Source organism: Phalaenopsis equestris, unplaced genomic scaffold, assembly GCF_001263595.1.
Source record: "Phalaenopsis equestris unplaced genomic scaffold, ASM126359v1 Scaffold001022, whole genome shotgun sequence".
NCBI lineage: Eukaryota > Viridiplantae > Streptophyta > Magnoliopsida > Asparagales > Orchidaceae > Phalaenopsis > Phalaenopsis equestris.
This window is the reverse complement of record NW_018165461.1, coordinates 247,969-270,939: the sequence shown is the minus strand read 5'-3', so window position 1 is coordinate 270,939 and position 22,971 is coordinate 247,969. Positions and strand designations below refer to the sequence as shown.

At 36.5% G+C, this 22,971-nt stretch overlaps 1 protein-coding gene across 1 annotated transcript in view; it reads left to right on the top strand.

The window, feature by feature from the left end:
• LOC110032765 (probable glutamyl endopeptidase, chloroplastic) overlaps positions 1 to 22,971 on the top strand; it is a 49,345-nt gene that overhangs the window by 19,897 nt on the left and 6,477 nt on the right. Inside the window, exons 7-13 of the mRNA XM_020736513.1 lie at positions 1,159 to 1,287; positions 2,472 to 2,768; positions 2,838 to 3,293; positions 6,909 to 6,974; positions 7,875 to 7,935; positions 8,027 to 8,176; positions 8,697 to 8,834. Of these exons, the coding sequence (XP_020592172.1) occupies positions 1,159 to 1,287; positions 2,472 to 2,768; positions 2,838 to 3,293; positions 6,909 to 6,974; positions 7,875 to 7,935; positions 8,027 to 8,176; positions 8,697 to 8,834 (1,297 nt within the window). The remainder of the gene's footprint in view (positions 1 to 1,158; positions 1,288 to 2,471; positions 2,769 to 2,837; positions 3,294 to 6,908; positions 6,975 to 7,874; positions 7,936 to 8,026; positions 8,177 to 8,696; positions 8,835 to 22,971) is intronic.

Genomic DNA, 22,971 nt, shown 5'->3' with positions numbered 1-22,971 from the left:
TTTATTAAATTAATGCATCTATTAAATATTTGTTTATTTTTGTAAAATATATGCTGTATACTGTCCTATTGGGCACCTTGAATCTGCTATTTAATCAATTATCTGGTTTTCAAAATCAGCAATTGGTAACATAGCTAGGCTGATGCATTAATTTAGTTACCATATCCTTGCATTATTTAACTAATTGTAATTAAATCAGTTTTTTATAAATCTAAAACTAGATTTTCTATAATCATACTATTAATTTTGATATACAGTTTATAAAGTATTTTAATTTGTAAAAATGATTATGATATAATCTTAAAAGAATTTAAGGATCTCATTCACGTGTTTCCTTCATGTTAACCATGTTTTTGAATAATATTTTTTTGGCAACTCTTGGTTTAGTACGTGATTCTTAATTTACCATTCTAAACATTTTTTAAGTCATGTCAATAGTATGCTAGGAAACATCCTGACGTCCTCCTCATTAATGAGAAACTTGTTTCAAATTTGATGATATTATTCCTATCACACTTCCAACTCTTTTGTTCACATTTGAAGGTGAATTTTCAGATATGAAGCCTCAAAATTCCATAAAACCTGGTTGGAGAGACATAGTATCTTATAAAGTAACTTAACTGGGAGAAAGGTACTTCGAACCCGTACAAATTTGTTTTATCTCCCCATACCTCTACAAGATATCTTTTATCAGTTTAATTTTTTTATATGTTTCATTTCTTCTTACACGTCTTTCTACTTTTCCCAATATAATGTTTCTTGAAGGACTAAAGTGCTTTCCAGTTTTACTAATACAAGCCAACTTACAGGAATGCAAACATTAGCATGAGTGAATACTCACATATTGAAACTTTGAAAAGATTGCTTATAACTTAGTATACTCCATAACAAATGGTCATAGCTGAACTTGTGATTAATGTGTCCAAATTGTATTACCCTAAACTTTATTGCCATTTGTTCGAATTTTAGTAGTTTCAGATCAATATTTTTAATAATCAAGTGATGTACTTCATCTCACAGTGCTTATTATTCTGAAGTCTTGACTGCTTAATGTTTGGGATTATCTTAACTTTTCCCCCATTTTTAGCTGATGATAAACCTGAAACTCCATTATGTTTGTTCTTCTTTTTGTCTCATTTAGAATGGATAATCTTGTAGGGTAGAGACGCAAGATGGAGGCGATGCCAAAGTGGAAGTTTCACCACGCGATATTGTTTATACACAGCCAGCTGAGTTTAGAAACGGAGAAAAACCTGATATCTTGCATAAACTTGATCTTCGCTATGGGTATGCCATGTTTTTTCTTATTTCTTTTTTTTTTTATGTGAATTGGGAGGTAATGTGATTCATACAAACTGCAGTTTTTTTTTATAATTTTTTATAAATTGAGAGTTGGAATTTTTGTGCATATGTGAATAGTGGCCATTCTTTAAGAAATAAAATGATCTGACATTTGGTTTTTAGTGACCTTGTTAGGTTTCTGACTTTTAATCTTTGTAGTCCTCAAATAGAACCACACATTTGACGATAATGCTACATGAATACCATTTATTGTTAATAATCATGTAATAGCTAAGAACCATTAATGTTTTTTTTTTTTTTTTTTTAATTTGCTTTAATAGATTCATAAAAGTATAATGTTGCTTTATAGGGAGCATGTTTTTAAAAATTACAAATCAGTATTGCAATGTTTTACTTTACACAAGCGTTCATGTGCAATAAATTAAACCAAGCAAGCAAAACAAACTGCTCCTTAATCCTTCTTTTTCCTCTGTGGACTATGGAACTAAGAAGTTAGAAGACTATTCTTTCATACTTCCCCTGGTGCTGCTTATAAATTTGGAAATTTTTTTTGTACTACCACTGAAAAAACTCATGATAAAAATGCGGTTGGTGAGTAAAAGGAATGGTGTAATCCCATAGCTTGGCCAATTGTTCTGAGGGAATACTCTTTAATTCTAGTTACTATTGGGTGGCTTGGCCTGCTTTTGTTATCAAGTTTGTGCAGGTTAAATAATGTGGTTAACTTGACCGGATTTACTTAGATAATAAAAGAAACGAACTATAAAGTGAAATAACTTTCTTTGCTCTATACTAGGGTTACGATGGACATGAACCAATATTCTTTTACTTTAGTAACTTTACATACAAGTCAGATATAACTTTGAATGTAGATGCAGCTTGTCCAGGTTAAATAATGTGGTTAATTTGACGGGATTTACTTAGATAATGAATGAACCGAGTTATAAAGTGAAATAACATTCTTTGCACTATACTTGGGTTATGAAGGACATGAACCAAGTGTTCTTCTTTAGTAACTTTACATACAACACAGATATAACTTTAAATGTATATACTCGGTAATCAAATCAAAGAACTTGTCTTATATATACTTTGTTTTCTTTATTTTATTTAGTTACCCTTTTTTAGAATCATATTTGTCATATCTATTCTTCTCTTATATTGTGTAGGGGTATCTCCTGGTGTGATGACTCCCTCGCCTTGGTATACGAGTCTTGGTATAAAACTCGTCGGACAAAAACTTGGGCAATTTCTCCAGGCCACAAGGATGTAAACCCACGAATACTATTCGATAGATCATCAGAAGATGTCTACTCTGATCCAGGATCTCCAATGATGCGGCGAACAGCTGAAGGAACATATGTTATTGCAAAAATAAGAAACAAAGATGAAGGAATTTACATTTTACTAAACGGAAGAGGTGCAACACCAGAAGGAAATGTTCCATTCTTAGATTTATTTGATATGTAAGTTTCTATTACCTACTTGTTGAAATCATATATTTCACTGAATTCTAAGAGGAATCCTGTTGACAGACAAGAAGGAAAGAAAGAACGAATATGGCAAAGTGACAGAGAAAAATATTATGAATCAGTTGTTGCATTGATGTCGGATTATAATGATGACTTGCTAAATATCGAGCAACTAAAGATACTTACTTCCAAAGAATCAAAAACTGAAAACACACAATATTTCATACAAAGCTGGCCAGACAAAAAAACTATTCAAATTACGAATTTTCCCCACCCGTATCCACAACTGGCTGAGTTGCAGAAGGAGATGGTGAGGTACAAGAGGAAGGATGATGTTCAACTTACTGCAACTCTTTATTTGCCTCCTGGTTACAGCCCATCCGATGGGCCACTCCCGTGTTTAGTCTGGTCTTACCCAGGGGAATTCAAAAGCAAAGATGCAGCAGGGCAAGTTCGTGGCTCTCCAAATGAGTTTGCGGGCATAGGTTCCACATCAGCTCTTTTATGGTTGGCTAGAAGGTATCATTTAGATTTACTAGCAAAATTCAAGCTTGAATTTAGAGTGATAATTTTGTCGAAAACTTGAAGAGATGAACGGTAATGCTTTGGTTTCTGATTGCATTTAAGGTGAAATCAGCTATGCATGCAACTGTGGTTTAGCTTAATTCAACTTGGTTATCATTTTATTTTGTACTGCATAAATAGACGTTCATTCTTCCAAATGTTAAATATTTATGTAGTTAGCGAACACTGTCTCATTCTACTATTTTTTTGGTCTGATTTCTGCATCCTACTTAATCCCTAGTCATGGCTTTCCTAAACTATGAGTCAGTTTGTTCAATTAGACTATATTGATGAATTTAAGGTCTATGTGAGCATTCATTTATTCCCGACTCATTCCTGTTAATTTTAATGGATGGTGCGCAAATAATTTTTTTTTTAAATTTCAGCTTGTTTTCTTCAAAAAAAGTGGATTAACCTTTCCCTGAACTTGAAATTTTTTTGGGGGAATCGACAGGGACAGATTTATTGTAAAAAGGAAATTATGTTATTATTCCAAATATTATGTCCATTTGTATCTAATCAATCTTAGTCATGTCTCGAGAAGAGTAGCACTCCTAGTATAGTCCCACTCCGAAAATGTTTTAGATGTGATGAATTTAAACACATCGACTCCAGTTGCCCGATGAGTCGACTTGTGTCCGTTACCGTGCAGGGTGCAGTGGAGGAGGTTAGCGACAAAGAGAGAACTGAAGAATAGGATGACATGTACCACCTTCCACCGATTGAGGGCAAGATGACCGTGCTTCGACTGGTCTTACAGACTGAGGATACGAGGGAGCCGTAGTGGTTTCGTCATAACTTATTCTATACCAATTGCACTGTGAACAAGATATACAGTCTCATCATCGATAGAGGAACAAGAAATTGGCGTTTATGAAGATAATGAATAAATTGGGCGTCATAACTCAAAGGCATTCCCACCCTTATTCTCTGACGTGATTGAAGAAGAACAGAGTCAGCATTGACAGGAAGTGCCTAATGGAGTTTTTTATTAGAGACCAGCTGCAGGATCAGATGTGGTGTGACGTGGTACCCATGGATGCTTGACACATGTTGGGGAGACCGTGACAATTCGACCGTAGTACTCAACATGATTGCTTTAGGAACACCCACTCCTTCATAAAGGAGGTAAGCATATTGTCCTTATACCTTCTACAGAGTTCAAGTCTATAGGTGCCCTTGCCAGCAGAGGAACGTTGGCGGGATCAGTTTTGGTGAAGATAGGGGATGATATGAATGAGGCGTCGATTCCAAACTTGGGACATTCACAACAGAGGAAATTTTAGGAAATCATGATCGATACCTTACCGCAATGGCTAACACTATTCATAGAGACTCAAACTATCATTATATCATAGTAGGGTGAGCCAACCGCGGTTTACTTTAGGAGGATTCAATATTATATGCGTGACGAGCAGTCCTAGAAGATTGGACCGAAATGGATGTTTGATTGGAAGTGCTGGAAAATTCTCAGGTGCTTTAGGGGACAGTGCAACTGTCCATGGGATCTAGGTGCTACTATGGTCGTAGTCGAAGATCTTTGAAATTTGATAGATTTCAACTCCGTCACTGTCAACGTGTCAACACAAGCTTTGACAAATGAGGTCGAAGCTCCCAATCCCGGGAGAGTGACGCAGGGCTCACTTAGGGGCTGAACTAGCTCTTGAACCTGTTTAACAAAGGAGCCACAAGGGGTTTGACTAACCCTTTGGTTTTTGGCTAAGGTTGCTGCCTAAGGGGAGGATTCTTTCCCTTCCTATTTATCTACTACTATATATATATATTATTTTATTTCATTAAGATTAATTTTTTGCTTTGAGACTTCTGTCAGGACAGCTGTCGACGTCCATTTTTCGTTCTATGGCTGTATTTGACAGCGAGAAGGTGCTTGGGTTGTAACTTGTCTTGAGGTGATCTGTATCTTTCCTTTTTTGTTGCTATCATCTTCCTTGCACCCCCATCTCCTTTGTTTATTTGCCGCCAAGCTTACCCCATCCCACTACCCTGTTCCCAACCTTCCCAATTAGCCGCCAGTCTTCCTCCAACAACCAGTTTCCATGCCCTCCAACCCCCTTCCCCGACCACAGCCGCTTCCCTTCCCACCCTTTACCCGCTACCAACCTTTACCTGTTCCACTAGCTCTCTGCCGATCTCGTCTCTTGCACCCTTTCAGCGACCTGAAGTTGCTGCTGACCCTCCCTGCCTTCTCCTAGCTGCAACCGTCCCTCCTCTATCTCACCATGCTCACTTTCGCCTCTCTCCCCCATGTTCCTAGCCACCTCACCGCTGGTTCACTAGTTGTTCTGTCTAGCCTTGGTGGGATACTAGTGTATGCTCTATTTTCTTTCCAGTTTTTTATTCTTGGTTGTAACCTGTTGTTTTTTCGTGCAATAAAATCTATGTTCCTGTCGGATTTTTGGCTAACTCTGGTATCAAACAGTGTGACTGAAGTCATTTATATGTAAACTAGAACATATTCATATTTTTTAGGAAAATATTCCTAAACACTATGAGGTGTTTTTTTACTTTCAAATATGATTTGACATTCTCTTAAACAAACAACGTTTTATGTAAATAGCATCACTCTATAAGGATTTGGTATGTTCATGGAAATCTTTATAGCTTGTGAAACATTAAGCAAACTTTTGTTTTTATGCATTGCAATGCCGTTTTATTGTCCTTACAGTAGATTATTGTTTAATGCATTTTTCTCTCAAATGACGTGTTCATTAAATTCCCTTCTCTATTATCGAAGTATAGAATTACATATTTTTTTTCTGAAATTGATTTTCAATCATGGCATAACTTTTTTCGTCCATCAAGTTGATCTAGCACAAATGAGCGCGATCATCAATGAATGTTTCAAAACATTTTTTTTATCAAAATTTGTATTAACTCATGTTAGCCACAACACACTAGCTAGATCAAAGGATTGTTTTCCAGTCTACCTATACAGTCAATTTGTAGTTAAAATGACATCAACAATAAAAGTGTATGCACGTTTAATATTGTTGGGTTTGTTAAGAATCATTCCAAAATTGAATGATGTTAAGCTTCAAAATATTCCAATTTTTTGACTGTGGCCAATTTAGTTTTAAAGCATGACATCTCCATCATTTAATCCATCGACTATAAAAAGTTGATGCAAAATGGTTCCTTGGGACTAAATTGGCATCATTTTTGTGTAATCAAGAGATTAAAGCAGGATCAATTTTGTATCAGATTTTCTGCATAAGGGATCATCATGGATCAATTTTTGAAGTCAATGGGCTATGTTAGAGAAATGTGGTTGTCTGTGATTTAATTGATCCCACATGAATAGTCGGGGAACTATTTTGGAATTTATTATTTTAATTATGTGAATCATTGATGAGATCTAGCTTCTAAAAAACTTGTCTACTGCTCTACCCCTGGAAATATCTCAGTACATGACGTTTTTGTGATAGTTGCCAATTTTCAATTTGTTATTATAACAAATGGTTACTTTCTTCTTCCCGCTATTTCTACAATGAAACCAATCTTATTACATAATTTTGTTTTATCTGCAATTGATTTCCTTCTTATTTGCAGATTTGCTATATTGTCTGGACCAACCATTCCAATCATTGGTGAAGGTGATGAAGAGGCAAATGATCGGTATTTTTTGTCGCATGATTGCTTATTATTTTTAACTGTATTACTGTAATAGTTTTCTATTTTTGGACAGCTTTCAAGTAATTAGCTTGAATGGCATTGACTCCTATCTTTTACAACTTTCCAACGATCTCAATACCATATCTTTTATAAATTATTAATATACATTTCTTATTTTTCTATTTTTGGATTATTGTACCTGTAACATTCTTAACGATGTCATTTTCTGTTTTTCCTTCTGTTCTGTTTCTCCTTTTGTCCAGTGCTTATTTCTACGGAAATCACTCATGGTTATAAAATATTGAAAGCATTATATAACTCACATGTATACCAACCAAGTCCTATGTATTTACATATCTGACACCTAAACTTAACTTTTTTACATTTATACCACCCCAAGTTTTTCATATCACATAAAAAATACCTCCATTTTAACTTTTGAAATTAACCTTTTGATGCATTTTAAGATGGCATTTACGTAAAATTTAAAGTTGAGGTGTTATATATGTTTTTCGTTCAACACATTAATATTTGCTGTTCTTGTCGTGGAATGTTTATTTCATAAGATTTCTTCTCTGAATTAACTTAATAAGTTTCAGCACAATCAATTTTTTTAAATTATTATTTTTATTATTGTTTTTAATTTCAGCTCAATTAATTAAATTGCATATCACTAGTACATTTAAAAATTCAAGTAAAATTAAATGTGCATAACAGGCAGCAGAATTTTTGAGAAACATGGGACAAGGCTATCTAATTAAAAGCACCTAAGTTCTCTCTGTCAAAAATCGTTGTTACTCTTACAATTATCTAGTTATGTTTTTTTTTTTTACCGCAAAAGAAACTGTATACCTTTTATAAAGGCATGTGGAATAGTTGTTAAAAGTATATTATTTATAACAGGTACGTGGAACAGTTGGTTTCTAGTGCTGAGGCTGCGGTTGAGGAAGTTATCAGGAGAGGGGTAGGTTTTTCTTGAATTGTTACCTACGGATATTAACGTAATTCGTTTTTGCATTCGAATCTTTCGTATTTATGCTTGATAATTTATTTAGGTTGCTCACCCGGACAAAATTGCTGTTGGAGGTCATTCTTATGGGGCGTTCATGACAGCTAATCTCCTTGCACATGCTCCCCATCTTTTTTGCTGCGGAATTGCTCGGTCTGGGGCATACAATAGGACACTAACTCCTTTTGGATTTCAGGTTTAATTTTTGGGATATTTACATACCTGGGGCACACAATTCTTATGTAATTACATATCTCACACCTAAACTTTCACATTTACTCACATGGCACTTTGGTATTTCAAACCTATGCATGAAAGGTGGTTTCATTTTTAAAAGTGGTAACAGGGCTATTGTTGATGTGATATTAAAGATTTGAGTGCTTTGTGTGTGAGTATGAATATTTTGATGTGATACATGTATTTACTTAAGGTGTGATATTAAAGATTTGAGTGCTTTGTGTGTGAGCATGAATATTTTGATGTGATACATGTATTTACTTAAGAATTCTGTGCTATGTTCGTAAATACCCCTATTTTCTTTTATTTTTTTTCTGACAGCTCGGTTTCATCTTCTCTTCCCTACAAGGTTCCTTTTCTGCATAGTAGCATGGAATCTGCCTTCCAGTTTTTATTTATTTTTTTAATTTTTTATTCTTTGAATTTCCGCATGATGACTGTTTATGAACTGGGATTTTCTGATTAGCATTTTGATACAGAATGAAGACAGAACGTTATGGGAATCTATCGATACATATGTTAACATGAGCCCTTTCATGTCAGCAAACAAAATCAAGAAGCCACTTTTGCTAATCCATGGTGAAGAGGATAATAATTCAGGAACTCTGACAATGCAGGTAGTGAAAGGCTCCGTATCTTTAGTATTTTAGATTTTTCTGATTAAAATGTTTAATAATATATAATATACTGCTCGTGATAGACTTCATACTTGTTTTTAACAATGTTGTAACTTCTTATCGAGAAATAAAAGTCTTTTTGGGCCTTTTTTGCCTTTTTAATTAAATGGAAGCATTTATGACCATTTAAATGGAAGTATTAAATGGAGCATTGGGTTAAGAAGTGGCTTCATAGGATTTTGATAAAAGAAAATGTTGTCGACCCAACCAGAAAGAAGAATCCCTATAAGCAACCATGAACTATATCCGTCCAAGAGACTCTTGCAAATATGGGGTTGAAGTTTATCCAAGGGGACAAATTTAGTCAACTTTAGCTCATATAAGGATTTGTTCCAAATCAAATGCACATTTATGATTCATAACTCAAAGGGTAAAAAATGGTTAGGGAACATACGAGCTGCAACTGTGTTCGCAATATAATAGTATCATTTGGCGACAACCACTTAGTTAGAGGGATCTGGTCGTAATCACTATTTTTAGTGGAGGCCAAACCGCAGAGACATAGGATTTGGGCCACATTTTTACTAGCGTGAAATTATTTTGAATATGAATATAACGATACTCATGATGTGATATTCATTTTTTTATGAGCTGAAGTCAATCAAAAGTTTGTCGCCTTGACAAATGTTTATGGAGGGTGGATGTAATTTGCTTTAATCTTTTGAAGTGCTTAGTTTTTAATTTGAGTTTTATTTTTAGTTTTTTTTTGAAATATTGATTTAAAAATGATTCTTTCGGTTGAAATCTTCTATGAATTTAGCCATTATCGAAGATTTTGAATATTTAAAATATATATGTTTGAAATTTATTTAAACTTCATAAATTTTAATATCTTTAGATAACAAGTCATGTCAATTTCAGTTCTGATGAGAAGGATATCAAACTAAGTGATTTGGATTTGCAAATTATTATATTTATGATTTAGATATTCATTGCAATTGATAGACTCGTCAAATCGAGTCTATATGAGGAGGATCAGACTAGTTGTGTGAAACTTATTACCCCGCCCTAAAGACAAGGATGCCCGATGTGAGCGTGCAGTGTTTGATTATCCTGAATTTGACTTAAATATATGGGTTCTTTAATTTTAAAACAAGCTTAGATTTTTCAAAAGAACATTGCACACTTATTAGAGCAAGTGATTAAACAACTATAACCTGTGCAACATTTTAAGACTGTTCAATTTTAAATATTTAGTTCATTTCTATCATGACTTGACCTGATAGCTTACATTAACTAAGCCAAAAACTACGGTCGGATGGTTTGAACATTTCATTTACTTAAATTTTCATGACTTCCAATATATAAAAGAGCAATTAAGAAACCCTAGAGTACACTACATAGAAATCAAAACATCATAAATAACAACATAATTTGTAGACAACCTCTCATATAACATGTAATACTATCTCACTGCCCATTAGAAAAAAAAAAAAAAAAAAACTATAATTACATCACAACATATGACTTATCAGCTATAGTTCTCCTCTTGTGAACAAAATCTCTCATGTCACACATATCAATCTATAATTTTCTTGAAAAAAACAATTAAATTCAGTTGTAAGTTTTCACGACTTTGTGGGCAATTACAAACTTATTATGCATTAAATTCATATGCAAATGTTATACATGGATAATCAAAAGAAACTTAGTTCATTACTTAATCAAATCTTATGTTTTCATTTTAAATTTAACTATTCCCGTCTCAAATCAAGTATTTATCCTTTTTAACCTTTTTAAAAATTTATGTCCGGATTACTGTCATACTCAAAAGTATCTTAAAAGTTATACTCATAGATGTTCTCAAAATTTTGCACCGGAAGGTGCAACTTTACTATTTTCATTTTCTTTTTTGTGCAAGAATACATTGCATTCCTTGATAGTATCATCTAGGGGCAATCCTGAATGACTTGTGCCTTTACATTTTTTTTAAAAATTATTTTCTTTAAAAACATTGAAGAATCATTTTTTTCCCCTTTTTATTTCATTTAACTAATTCCTAAGCTTCCAACGTTCATACAACATTCATATAATCATAAAAATAATTGTCTGAAGCATTGAGATGAGTCTTTATTTAATTAAACATCAATTTAATTTATATATGAAAATAATTACTCACCTTTGCCTTAAATGACCTCTTTACAAGCTTAATCCTCTGATTACTTGCTTAAACTATTTAAATTCATTAAATCATACTTAATAACATGCATTTAATAAAATAAAATATTTTATATAAATAAACACCCAAACTCTTACCTTACCAAAGTTTGCTTGGATCGATCTCTCTCCTCCCTCTTGGATCGATCTCTGTCCTCCCTTAGCTTGCACACTTCATCAACTTCTCATTCCAAACCGAAATTTCTATATTTTAAGTCATGATTTAATAAAACATTCTATGAACATTGATTAAACACAAACACACACACACACATAAATTTTATTAAATAACCCAATTAAAATCTTAAAATCACTTTTTTAATCCTTGATCGACTACCCTAACCCGCACACATGCAACTTCCTCTTTATCCTCTGCCTTCGATCTTGACTCGACCCAGCACAACACATGCTAGCGGTTGTCTTCCTTCCTCCATCTTTGCACCAGAGCCACTCGATTAGGGTTTAGTCTTGGCTGACTCTCCACTTCACACATGACGTCGAGCCTTCGCCTGCTCCTCTCCCTTCTTCTTCATCGACCAATTCTCCACGCACACCAACACAATGCAGCACCGACCTCGATAATCTCAGACAAACCCACATTAAGCAGCGACGTCGACTACCCACATAAAAGGGCATAGGGAGCCCTTGATTCTTCTTCTTCTGCACGAAAAGGCTGCAACCAATTTTTCATCTCCTTCCATTTTGTCTGTCACAGGAATCCACATTGAAGGCGACACTTTTAATCCTGGATAAGTGCTTGATCTCTCTGCTCATCCCAACTAGTGTTTACATGAGACCCTTCCTCTTCTTTTCTTTGTCTCCCACTCTCACTCTCAGCTGATATGAAGAAATGGACCATGTTTGCCCCATCCTTGAACTTCTAAAGAAGAAACCATCTAATAGTTACTCCATGCTGATTTGAAACTCTTAATATCATTCTTATTTATTTTAGTAATCATAATCACTTATCCTTATAAAATTTTATGCTTGAAAGTTAAAAAGTTTAATATAAAAACAAATATACCTCAAATGAATAGTTGCGGATATCTTTCTTGCATATCATAAACTTTCTCTCAAGTAGCGTCTTTCTTTGATTTGTGCTTTCATAAAATTTTCCCAAATGGAACATTTCTATTATGAAGCTTCTTCATATCATATTTTAGTATTCTTTTTGGATTCTTAATACAAGTCAAATTTGACTGCATGAGTCCGCTATGTCCCTACTTGATTCATCTGTAATAAACTTTTTAACTGAAGAAATGTGAAAAACATCATACTTTTGTGACATATGAGCTGGTAAAGCTAATCAATATTCTACATTTTCAATTCTCTCTACAATCTCATATGGACCGACATATCTTGGACTCAATTTTCTTTTTCCCCAAAATGTTACACACCCTTCAATGGACTGATTTTGATATAGACAAACTCTCCAACTTCAAATTCTAGTGGTCTGTGCATCTTATTATAATATTTTGTTTGTCTATCCCGCACTGCTTTTAATGTCTCTAATCATCCTAATCTTCTTTGTAGCATCATCAACTAAGTTAGTTCCATTGACATTTTTTCACTTGATTCAGTCCAGCATAAACGTATCCTGCACTTTCTTCCATACAAAACTTCATACAGAGCCATCCCAGTGCTAGTTTGTTAACTGTTATTGTAAGTAAATTTTACTAAAGGTATATGTGTTTCCCATCTTCAACCAAAGTCAAAGACACAACTTTAGTAGATTCTCTCAATTCTGAATAGTCTTTTTTGAGTGGCCATCTATCTGAGGGTGAAAGACTGTACTAAAAGTCAATCTGGTGTCTAAAACCTTTTAAATATTCTTCCATAATCTGGAAGTAAATCTGCCATGTTTGTCTTAAACATTCCATACAATCTCACAATTTGATTCTTAGATAATCTGACTAATCTATCAACTTCATATATCTGTCTAATGAGTAATAAATGGGCATACTTAGTTAGTCTATCAACATTTACCCAAATAACATCATACCTGACACGATTTAGGCAATCCAATGACAAAGTCCATGGCGATCTCTTCTCATTTCCACTCTGGAATTGATAAGGGCTGTAACTGACTTCCAAGATGCTGATATTTTTCCTTCACTAGCTGACGTGTAGGGTACTTAGCCACAACTTCTGACACCCTCCTCTTCAATCTTGGCCTCCTGATATATTTTTTTTACTCCCTGGGTGAATAGTATAGTTAGATAAATATGCTTTCTCCAGAATCTCCCATCTCAAATTGTCAACATCTGAAATGTAAACTTTGCATTTATATTTCAACAAGTCGTCTTGATCTAACACATAAATTTTAAACCTTACTGCTTTAACCTGCTCCAAAATTTTTCGAACACTGCTATCTCTGGCTAATGATATCTCAATTATACCATTCAAAGTGGAATGCACAAGTAACTGATTTTGTTGAACCATACTATCATCATTATAACTAATTACAGATAGTTTCAACTTCAAATCTTTAAATAACTACTTCAGTGAATAAATAAATAGTTCATATTACCTAAAAACTTTCTACTAAATGCATCTGCCATCACATTTATCTTTTCTAGATGGTAGTGAATATCAAAATCATAATCTTTGATAAACTCCAACCATCTTTTCTGCGTCAGATCTATTTAATCTTTAATAAACTCCAACCATCTTTTCTGCGTCAGATCTATTGCTTTCTAAGTAAATATGTACTTAAAACTTTTATGATTAGTAAATAGCTCGTATCTAACTACATATAAATCGTGTCTTCATATCTTAAAGTGCAAACACAACTGCTTCAAGCTTCAAATCAATCATGTGTGAGATAATTTCTTTCATGATTCTTCAATTGCCTTGAAGCATGGGCAATGACCTTTCCTTATTGTATTGGTACACAACCAAGGCTTTCAAAGATGCATCACTGAAAAATCTGAAACCCATTTGATCCTGCAAGAAAAACCAACACAAGAGGAGACATTGAATAAAACTTCAACTTCTAGAAATTCTCCTCACAGCGATCTGATTATTCAAAATTTACCGTCTTCTAAGTCAACCTTTATAATAGCATAATAATCTTGAAAACCCCATACAAAATTCCTGTAATAACTAGCCAGACCTAGAAAACTCCTGACTTCAGTAACAACTGTAGGTCTTGGCTATTCTGCAATCACTTTGATCTTATTCTTATCAGATATGCATCTCTATTGATAATATGCCCAAGAAAAAGCATACTTTAAAGCCCAAATTCACTTTTAAAAAATTAGCATATAACGTATTCTCTTTCAAAGTCCACATAACAACATATAAATGATCTGTATGGCTGGTTTCATCCCTCTACTACACCAGGTTATCGCCTATAAATACGATAAAAAAAATATTTAAAAACTGTCTGAAGACTTTTATTCATCAGATTCATAAAAATTGTAGAAGCATTTGTCAGTCCAAATGACATCATCATAAATTAATAGTGCCCATATCTGGTCATGAAACTTGTCTTCGCTATGTTTTCCTCTATAATTCTCAACTAGTGATAGTCTAAGCTTTGATCAATCTTTGAAAATTAAGAAACTCATTCTAATTGATTAAACAAGTCATTACTCCTCGGCAATGGATATTTATTTTTAACCATAAGCTTGTTCAACTCTTTGTAGTTAATGCACATTTTGAAGTTCCCATCATTCTTAACGAATAATACTGGAGCTCCCGAAAGTGAGCTCTGATGCATCCAATAATTCCTACGATTGAATTTTCAACTCTGGTAACTCCTTAAATGTTCTTCTGCAGGGTGCCTTGGATATAAACTTAGAACCTAAGAAGAGCTCAATAGTAACCAATCTCCAACACTTGTGGTAATCCTGATAAATTATCAAGAAAAACTTTTGGATATTCACTTTCAATTGAAGTATCACCCGAAAACTTTATTTAGAGATATATGTTACTTGAGAGAGAAAACCTTGATTTCCACGATTCAACAATTTGAATGCTTTCAAATAGGTAATTATCATGAATGTCAATCCTCTATCACCTTAAAATTTCACTTCTGCCTTCCCCAAGTACATTTATTTTGATAATTTTTTTATTACAATCTATTATGAAAGTTTTAAACAACCATTCCATGCTTAAAAATACCTCAAATTCTAGCAAGTATAGCACACTAAGTTGTGCATCAAAATCATTTCTACCAATTAGTAACTTCATCTCACATAATTGATTAACTTACATAGAAGTATCGTTTGACATTTATCACAAGCATTAAAATTTTCAATTGCATCACTTTAACCAATTCCTCAGCTATAAAAGAATTTGATGCTTCTGAATCAAATAGTAATCTGATTGGTCTTTTTTGGAGATCTATGATGTCTATCATTAAAACCATTGTATTGAATATTTAAGACCGACTTATTAATGTATTTAAATTCTTATAGGATATTATGAATGATATGACATAACATGAATTTATTATAATTAAAAGTACACAGTTGAATTTACTTAAATGTAAAACATACCTGTAATATCTTTTGGGGAGTCCTTAGCTTCCGCTTGTGAAAGTTCATCCCTTGGTTGGACATTCTGCTGGGTTTGACTAGGATTTGACATTGAACTTGAAGATTCGGTTGCCCTCAGCATGCCAAAGCTTCTCCGAGGTAGTTCAACATTTGCCCTTAAAATCTGTTGGAGCCCTTTATCCCATTCTAGAGCAATTCCTTGCCATCTCTTTTGGTTGGTGGCACCAAAATAAGTGTTAGATCCATAAAGACTCTTATGAGAACTTCCACACTTGTCGCACTTCTTTGCTTCAATCTAGCTGCCAATATTACTGGATTGCCTTTTAGCACTTCATCCCTTGGTTGGACATTCTGCTGGGTTTGACTAGGATTTGACATTGAACTTGAAGATTCGGTTGCCCTCAGCATGCCAAAGCTTCTCCGAGGTAGTTCAACATTTGCCCTTAAAATCTGTTGGAGCCCTCTATCCCATTCTAGAGCAATTCCTTGCCATCTCTTTTGGTTGGTGGCACCAAAATAAGTGTTAGATCCATAAAGACTCTTATGAGAACTTCCACACTTGTCGCACTTCTTTGCTTCAATCTAGCTGCCAATATTACTGGATTGCCTTTTAGCACCCATATTTCCTAGCTGGATGGACTGCCTGCCCTGAGGGCTCTGAGGAAACATGGATGTCTCTCATTTTATAAAAGTGGCATTGAAACCGAGCTTCACATTTTGTGAAATCTGAACTATGAATTTGGGCATGGGCGCAGTGGCATTGCTTTTTCAATCAATAGGGCACTGCTATATGGGTGTTGGACTACTTGCCTCTTGCATCGTAGTTGTTGACCTCATTTTTGGTGAGGTCTCTTCTTCTTCTTAGAGCCTAGGATTTAGCCTTAGGGTTTTCTACTGACTCTCTTAGAGGACTAGCCTGGGGCCCACACCAATTAAAAATTCGAGCCACTTCTTGACTCCTCGCAGTCTCATGTGACCGGATCTAAATCCTTAACATCTCAACTCTTAGTTGAGTCGATTAAAACCAACGCAACGAAACTTAAGTCGAATACTCTTAGGATCTAAAGCCTTAGGAAACACTTCGTGTGGTCTGCGCACACTCATCGATGCACGAATACCACAGTGCACACGTCGACCCACGATTTTTGAAATTCATGTCTCTCGCATCTGTAGGAGGCTCCACGATCGATCACAAGCGATTATTTTCACTTTGATGCATTTCCAAGCTGAATGTCGACGAAGTCGTTCAGACGACCCGGAATGACGAAACAGACTGCCCGACGCGTCCGGAACGTCTACTTTGGTTAGGAAGGACTCCCACTTCGATAAGGTTTTGTGCACGAGCGAGAGGTGCGCGAATCGAGCAAATTTAAACATCATTTATATTATGGAGGGGTTATATTTGTATTATATAGCCGTGGGAGGGGTTTATTTTCTTAAATCCCTAACTCACTCGCACCCCGTCCGCCCTTTTCCTCCCATTCGCAACCCAAGCCGAATCCGATCGAACTCCCTCTTATTCCCGGTCGCGAGCCAGCCCAGGCGGAGCCCTAGCCGTGCCTTTGACTCCTCGCCCGACATCCTCTGCCCGAGATGCCTCTTCCTGAAGCATCGCCCGCCTCATCTCGTCGGGCGAGGAGGGCTTTCGTGATCCTTCGATTCTCGCTGAGGTAAGTTGGCCCTGCCCGTCTGTTCCCTGGGTCACGAATGGGGAAATTCTCCTCATTCCCGATGGTTCCTTCCTCTGTGGCCTCGACTGCGGTGTGTTTTCTTTCGGTTGGGGATGTTGCTTTGTCTAGGAGTCCGGTGAGCCCCTCTTCCTTCCCTGCGAGGGTGTTCTGTGTGGGGGGTTACGAATTTTAAAGCTCAGGGGAGGTTCTGCCGAAATTTCTTCTCGGTCGGGTCTTTCAGTGCTGGATGTTTGGAAGCTTGGTGGCTCTTCTGTTGTTGTTTTTGGGAGGTCTCGAGCAAGGTAATTGCTACATGAAATATTGATTTGGGGCTTGATGTTGGCTCTCTATTATTGCTACTCTTGTTTGGAATGCATGCTGGAGGAAATCGTTATTTTGGGAGCTTGTTTTGGTTGCATTGCTTCCTGTTATTCCTTTTTTTGAATCACATGTTGAATGAAATATTGATTTGGGACTTAATTTTTTAGCTCTCTATTATTGTTACCACTATTCGAATGTATGTTGAAACTCGTTTCAACGTTTTGAGATGTTGGCTTTGAGGCTTACCTCCATTTCTCTGTTTCCTGTTACCTGCCCCCTGTTCGGAATATATGATGGGTGCAAATTTTGGGTTTTAAGGCTTTGTGGAATTTGCTTTATGGTGGCTCGGTTTTTACCCCTTGCTGGGCTCGGTTTTGCTTGATGGTGGCTTGGTTTTTGCCACTTGCTGGGTTCGGTTTGGCCCTCTGTGGTTGCCCCTGTTCGAAACATATGCAGGTGATTTTATTTAATTTTGGAGTTTTGGAAGTTTTGCTTTAGGGCCTTGTTTTGTTGTTTCTTTGTTTCCTTCTCTGTTCGAAATGACGAGCAGCTTGTTTGAGTCTTGGTTTTTCTCCTTACGGTTACTGCCTCTGTTTGAACGCATGCTGGAGGTAACGGTGGGTGTTGGGGCTTTTGGCTTCTTCTTGGCTGCCCCTAGCCATGAGCTTGTTGGGAGTGTTTCTTGGGCTCGATTTTGCCCTCTTTGCTGTCCCTGACCATGAGTGTATGGAGTGCTTGTTGGGGGTTTAGCTGGCTCTCTTTGTTCCCCTTACCTGTGAGCTTGTGGCTGTTCGTTTGGGTTTAGTTGCTCCTCTTGTTGCTTCTACCGAAGAGCCTTGTTTGTGTTGGTTGGTTCCTTTGTGCACCTGTTTGACGGCTCCTTGCTGCCCTGGCCGTGAGCACCTATATGGGATTCTTTGAATGATGTTGGGTTCATGAAGCTTTTGGCTCTTTTGGCTCGTGGTGGAATTGAATTCTTTAATGTTGTTGAAATGGAATACTTCAACTCTTATTATTTGGAAGAATTTAAATGCCTCTTTTTGAGAAATGATTTGCTAAATATTTGGAGATGTTTCATGGCCCAATTCTGCCCGCAGAATTGGGGCTGAATTGATTGCAATAAAGAAAAAGAAGAAAATAAGAAAAAAAAAAGAAAAAAAAAAAGAAAAGAAAATCTTGATATACTTGAGAAAGGTTTGGGTAGCTTGGAGGTCTCTAAATTGTGCATTTCGGGGTTGTTCCCAGCTAGGGTTGGGGATGTGCCCCTCTCATTGCTCAATCGAGAATTCCCACCAGTTGGATGTTTTAGGCTAACCCTTCTATCGCTTTGGCTTTTCTTCTCTAAATTGATTTTTGAGGTGGGTTAACCTTCTTTGTTTTTTTTATTTCTTGCTTTTCGGTTTACTTTCCTTGCTTCTTGGTGAGCCTAGCCCAACCTGAATGCTTATGACTTTCTTTCGTTCTTCGGATTTTTTGGGTGTTTTTCTATGTTTTTTATCGAAATCGGATTTTTATGTGTTTCCTACGTTTTTATCGAAATTTTTGAAAAAGCACTTGTGATTTTCTCCGAATTTTTCTCGTATTTTCAATGATTTTCCTTGAGTTACTTTAGATTATCTGCTGCCTTTTCTTGGGTCTTTTCAAGAGCTACCGACCCGTCAGGTATACAAGTTTGTTTTACGATTACAACATTTACTTTTGCTACTGCACACTTTACTGCATATACATATAATTCATGCCTACAATATTACCGTTTGCAGTTTACTATGCCACATCACATGTTCCATTTTATAACGCATGTTGTTTCTACAGACTTGCAGGGGACTTTTAGGTTAGAGGTCAGTAGGACACCTGGTTTAGGAGGTACCCTATGGTGAGTCATTGACCCAACAGCTGTACATTTATACACACCACAACCTTGAACCTATAATCGATCTGTAAAGGAGCTTAGAGTAGTCATCCCAAGAAGCGGAGCGTGGAAGCAAGCGGACGGAGGGCGACGATCAAGACCATGACGACGAGGCATAGGATGTCTCCTTAAAGTTAAGGTCAAATCGTAGGATAGTTGGGAAGTCACCGGGGTTCTCCCCGGATTTGTGACATCCCCTAGCTTTCACTCCATTGACTCTTGAAAAAACAACTGTTCATGTTTTGAGCTCTTCTCCCTTTGATTTCCTCACATTTATTCTTGGAAACTTAAATTTTGCAATCTTGAAGACAGAATCATTGATCTTAATCGAGAGTCTTCTTTGACAAATCAAATCTAACTTCAGAAGCTTTATTAAGATTGTCGTGATTGAGCTGAAATTCCTAATAAACCAACTCATGAAATTGATTTGTCTTAGTGAATTATTTCAAATTTTGCATGGTCCATTATGATGCCAGCAACTGAAACTATATATCCTGAGAAACATGCCTACGATGCAAAATTAGGTAAATCTGCATTTACTCCAAATTCATGTAAATCTATATTTACTCCAAAATCATGATCTCTCTTTGTTGAAATGGGTTTTCATCCTTAAATTCATCTTGGTGGTAACCATTATTGCTGTGGGTGACTTTCCCATGTTGCCTTCTTTAAAAGTTGCTGAGCATCTGCTGTAATTGAAGAATTGTTTTGTTACATAGCATCCATAGTAAGCTCTTAAACATCTTGTTGATGTTTTCTCCATGGCGGCATGATATCTTGATATCAAATTTAACCCAAACAATAATAAGCAAACAAATATTATTAATAGAAAAGTTAATATATGGTTACAATTGACACACTGAAAGGCGAATAACAACAGCAGATACAGACAAAAACATCTGTAATTGTATCGAAAGGGTGGTGGTTGGTTCGCTGCATTGTAAGCGGGAAGGCTAATTGTAGGAGGGTGGAGGTGGCAGTGGTGCAACAGATGAGGGTAAGTGTGCTGTGATAAAGAAGATGGTGGGGAAGGAGTGGACTGTAGAGCGAGACAACAAGAATCAAGGGACTTATGGTGGAAAGGTTGGGTGGTACGGGAATTGGTTGCCATGGGACTAAAAGTAGGTTGTAGGGAAGCTGCGACAGTGTGATGGCTGATTGGCCGCTGGAAGTTGTCAGTAGGATGGGAGGTTGGATGGTTGAGAGGCAGCGGTATTGTGGTGGCTATAGGATGCCTGCAACAGTGATGGGAGATAGCGGCCGCATTAGCGACGGGAATTTTGTGGAGGATGGGAAGGTTGAGGATGGTCACCTCCTTGGGGTGAGGTACAGCTAGAGTACCACTCATCTTGGATACATCCCTAGACGGGAAAACATGAGACATTGGCGGCTGTCCTGACAGAAACATAGGCAAAACTGAAAATTTAAAATACACCAATCAAATAGGTGAACCCTAGATAACTAGGATTGGATTCCTCTATAGAAAGGAGGCGTCAAACCAACATGGATGAGGCTCTCCCAGTGCTGGACCGATCCGATTCAGATGAAGGAATCATGGATATGATTCCGCGGTTCTTTTACGCCTGTGTCTTGTTTCTTTCTTTAATTAAAATTCCAGCTAAAAAAGAAATGGCTGTTAAGGGTTAGGGTTAGGGTTATGGTTAGAGATAGTGTAAGGTGGGTGATGTGCAAGCCTTGGCCTGTTGGTGGGCGGGGTTACTGTAAGTCCTCTCAGATCAAGGGTTCAAATCCTCGTGGCGTGGTGGTCCTCGAATAATAGCACATAGAGCAAGCTGCTCACCATATGACCTAGCGCGTAAGGAATTGGTATTTGAGCCTCTGCCAAATACCAATTTTTTAAAAAAAAAATAAAAAAATAAAAATAAAATGAAAGTAAAAAATTAATATATTTATATATTTTTTGTGAAAAGCCTAAGAGTTGATTTCATTGAAATAGAAAAGATACATAAAAGTTGTATGAGAGGGCCGAGTAGAGACACCTTACCCATACTATACCAAATACATTACTACCCCAACAAAAGATATATATAGACTCAAAAAAAATTTAAAACATGCATAAAACAAGTAGCTAAGGACGAGCCAGTTTAGTCCTGCCTCTTTCTCTAGTTTTAGGAGCAGAGCTAGATAACAAATTTTGAAGTGTCGTGTCATTGCCAGGAGTAACCAAAGTATCATCCATTAAGTTTTCAAGTTGGAGTGTGCCCCAACCTTCTTCTTTCTCCGGGAAGTGTGAACCTACCATTTTTCCTTTGAAGACTGACTCATGTGATCCTCGGTTTGATTAGATATTAGAATCGCAGTAGAACGATAGGTTCCAGTGTCTGTGAGGTGTGAATTGTCATATCTGCATCTGATGCTTTCTGAATAGGAGCTGCGGGGCTATCCTGACTTTCGATCAGAACATTATCCCTTTTATTATGGTCAAGAGAAGGGTTTCCAGGGGCAGATACCATTTCTTATCTTGTGGTGATTCCCCCCTCAGATTGGCTGTCATAAATTTTGTTGGGAGCGCGTTCAGGCACATGAGGTGCAATAACATCATGTTTCTGCTTTTGACTATTGGTTCTCAACTGTGTGTGCAATCTGAAACATTTCTCTTCCGGGTGTCTAAACATCTTGCAGTGCTTACAGTTGTAAGTTTTTTGTTCCATAATGATTTTTTGTCTATAACCATTATGAGCAGAACCAAGCCAGATTTCTACATCTGGTAGTGTAATATTCCTTTTAATCAAAATCCTTGCAATAGAGGGCCTAGAGAAATGAATGGTATGTGTGTCTACCTGCAAAGATTTTCCAAATATAGTCCCAATTGCATATAAGGTAGGTAGATGAAAGAATTAAAGCTTGAGTTCAAGTAATGAGAATGAGATAGGTGCAATTGGAGGTTCTTGATTGGGATCAAAATCAGGGTCAATTTGAGCAATTTCATATGTTTGCTCTCGATTGTGATGAATTTCTTTGAGAAAATCCTTGTGTAATCTTCTTCTATGCTCAGCATGTATCATAATATGTCTTCCGTCGAAAAGACCCACCTGCCAAACCCCAACTAGTTCGAAATCTTTAAAAGCCTTCTTGATAATCTCTATCTTAGGGCAACCTAATTGAAACTTTCCAATTAGTAATAATTTGTATTTTTCTGCACGAGTTGAAATTTCAACATCCGAGAAGAATAATGCTGGTTTTTTTGCCTTATTCTCTATTCTTTTGATGAGATTGCAATCTCCATGTCCTGCAACAAAATCATGGTACATCTGCGGGAATATCGAACTATCTGCAAGATAGAAAAGGGCGCTGCACTTATGAACCACTGTAGCATTAGAGGGTTTGACGGGATTATCACCGGCGAGTGCGACGGCGGCGTAGGATAGCCCTGAGGCCATGAGCGTGCTTCACACAAGCACAACAGACACAGGAGAAGCTCTGTCAAGTCGGACAGGGAAGCCGAAGAGATCAAGGCGAAATCGCAGTCGCAGCTCGACGAGGTTGACGCGGGA